Source organism: Sinocyclocheilus grahami, unplaced genomic scaffold (genome assembly GCF_001515645.1).
Source record: "Sinocyclocheilus grahami isolate Dianchi unplaced genomic scaffold, SAMN03320097.WGS_v1.1 scaffold881.1, whole genome shotgun sequence".
In the NCBI taxonomy this organism is placed as follows: domain Eukaryota; kingdom Metazoa; phylum Chordata; class Actinopteri; order Cypriniformes; family Cyprinidae; genus Sinocyclocheilus; species Sinocyclocheilus grahami.
The window spans coordinates 136,687-139,697 of NW_015506060.1; the positions used below are offsets into that span (position 1 = coordinate 136,687).

The window sequence follows — 3,011 nt, forward strand, 5'->3', positions numbered from 1 at the left end:
GTATTTATTATTATTATTATTATTATTATTATTATATTTATGTTTTTAGCAGTATTTTAAATCATATTGAAATAGAATCACAACATTTCATTGCGTTCTAAATCACAATCACAATTTTTATCACGGCTAGATTTTCCCCAAATCATGCAGCCATAAATATTACTACTGTAAATTTACAGTTATACTTTAAATTAAAATGTATTTTATTATATTATTATTTTTCTTAAATATAAAATAAATATTTTTTTTTACAATGGGACATTATAATAGTAATTTGTTTAATATTTTAATAATAATAATAATATTTATTAATAGTATTTTATTAATATTTTATAGTCATATGTAATCACAACATTTGTATTGCATTTTAAATCACAATCACAATTTTTATCAGGAAAAAAAAAGAAAAAATCCCCAAATCGTGCAGTGATCAGGGTGCAAAAATAGTGATCAGCCTTTGAATGTCTTCTGCTAATTTCAGCTGTGGTTGTTCGCCTTACACATCAGCACAAGGCCTAGTTCTCAACGTAATTTATTCTGGCCTCTTCCTCTCTGCTGCACTTTGAGGCCAGAATAATCCGCGACGTGGACCAGACCTTATGCCGATAGTCAGAAGTGTGTTTACGTGAGACAAGCAGCATATTTGAGAGGGAATGAGAGCCGTTAGTCTCCTGATGGAGTGCTAATCAGACGGCCGCGATACGCTAACCAACACTGCAATTCAAGACGTATCCTCCGTAATGATCCCACAGGGACGCATCCCAGAATAGGAAGTCTCAGCCTTTCCTTCTGCAGAAAATACGATAGGCGCTGCACATTCTAGTTGTGGGAAAACCATGAATCTGTTATCTGGAAACGCACAGGAAATGTGTTTGATTAGTGCTGTTTAGTTGGTCGTGACAACAAATGGGAAAACAGGAAGAGGAGCGATCAGACTTTATCACATTCGTTTTCACACCTTTATTTACCCCAAACCCAAAGAGATCTGCTACATTTGCATACTGATTCGTATAACCCAGATACAAGGGGGGGGGGGGGGTGTCTAATTATTGAATACATCTTGGGACCCTCCACTTGATCTGTGCAATAATGTTAACATAATTGCATAAGTTGGGAATGGGGGATGGAAGCGTTTGTGGAAGATTTCAGAGAGCAAAGCAGGAGAACGCTGACGGAGAAGCTTCATCTGCAACCGTTACTGACCTGTTCAGAGATAGATTTACAGTATAACTGTACCAACTGCACGCACTAATCCAGTGTAAAATGTAAATTACTAAATATTTAATTAACTAAGAAAGCTTTAAAAAAAGGTTTACAGTATTGGTAAGCTTCTTGAAAACTGTATCTGTCAAAAAACGTGAAGCTACTTAATATAAAATGTGTAAATTATAACAAATGTCATTTGTATTGGGGCTTAAAAGACCATTAACATTCAAAAATACTATCGACCAGTGTTGGGGAATGTTACTTTTAAAGTAGTGCATTACATTGCTTTAGCGTTACTTTTTGTCACCTGGGCTGGGCTTGCTTGATTCTATTTAAATAACAAAAACACACAAGTTCTATTTTTGGCAAATGAAAGGCCCTTTCACACCAAAAGTGAAATTAATAAGCCTCAGGCTAAAGGAAGTGCCTCTGCACTTATTCACGATTTCTCACAACACGGGGACAAGAGAGATGTCTGTGAATAAATGGGAAAGTCAAAGTAACTCACGTTACTTATTTGAAAAAGTAACTCCGTTTCGTTGCAAATTTAAAAGTATTGTGTTACTTTACTAGATACTTAAAAAGTAATCTGATTACGTTCTGCGTTACCCTCAACACTGCTATCGACTTGTTAATAACACTTGACACTGTTATTGATCTGAACTGAACCAACATCGATCTGAATGATGACACTATTGTCTTCTGTTAAGTTACTTTACAGCTGAAATTCAATGTGTTTAATAATTGATTAATTTAGCAACATTAACACTGTTATTATTACTGTGAAGCTGCTTTGTAAACAATCCATATTGCGCTTTAGAAATATAGTTATTGTGACTTGACTTGAGTAGTAGTCTATCATTTTTTGTTTTGTCATCGGCCGATATTTGGCCAATAAGTATCGGAAAAGGGACTTTTATTCTGACAGTGCTGAGCGCAGATGCACAGGAGCTCCCAGCAGTTTCCGAATTTGTGAAAAATACTATAATAGCATTAAAAGTTGCTATCTGTGTAAGTATAAATCTGTATATTTCACAGGTTTCTTATTTCATGACGTTCAAATAATTTTATATTGATTCATTTTCAAATGATTTAGTTATAATTTGGTAAATATTATGTCAAATAAATATATTTAATTGCAGCATGTGTTATTTCTGTAAAGCAAATAGTGTGATATATATACAGTGGGTACGGAAAGTATTCAGACCCCCTTAAATTTTTCACTCTTTGTTATATTGCAGCCATTTGCTAAAATCATTTAAGTAAATTTAATACTTATAGGATATTTGTGGTATTTAACATTTAATTATCACAGGTTTGCTTCTTATTCTAAGTTTGCATTTCACTGCTTTTATTCATTTTGAGGAATACTGAATGTGTTTTTGTGTAAGTGAGATGAGTAAATGCATGTTCTCATTTAGTCTAGAACTACAGTATCATCACACAGCGCACACAACGCCTCTGCACTCACTCCTGATTCCTCTCAACATGGGGACAGTAGAGCTGTCACTCAATACATGGTAAACAAAGTAACTGGAGTTACTTATTTGAAAAAAGTAACTCAGGTATTTTATTGTAAATTAAAAAGTAATGCATTATTTTACTAGTTACTTGAAAAAAAGTCATCTGATTACGTAACTCACGTTACTTGTACCCAACACTGCTGACTGACGTGTTATGCTTAGGATGCTTTTAAATGCAGTCAGAATGCTAGTTCTAAATGCTAGTTTGCACAGGAAGAGAAGAGAACACTTGTTTGTGAAAGAAGCGAACAGCTCACTTATATTCCAATCCTTTTTATCAGC

General features: G+C 34.0%; 1 protein-coding gene across 1 annotated transcript in view; it reads left to right on the forward strand.

Annotated features, from left to right (window-relative positions):
* Positions 1-2,714, forward strand: part of LOC107563609 (estrogen-related receptor gamma-like) — a 32,843-nt gene extending 30,129 nt beyond the window's left edge. Inside the window, exon 5 of the mRNA XM_016248514.1 lies at positions 2,703-2,714. Within this exon, the coding sequence (XP_016104000.1) occupies positions 2,703-2,707 (5 nt within the window). The 3' untranslated portion in view covers positions 2,708-2,714. The remainder of the gene's footprint in view (positions 1-2,702) is intronic.
* The last annotated feature ends 297 nt before the right edge of the window (positions 2,715-3,011 follow it).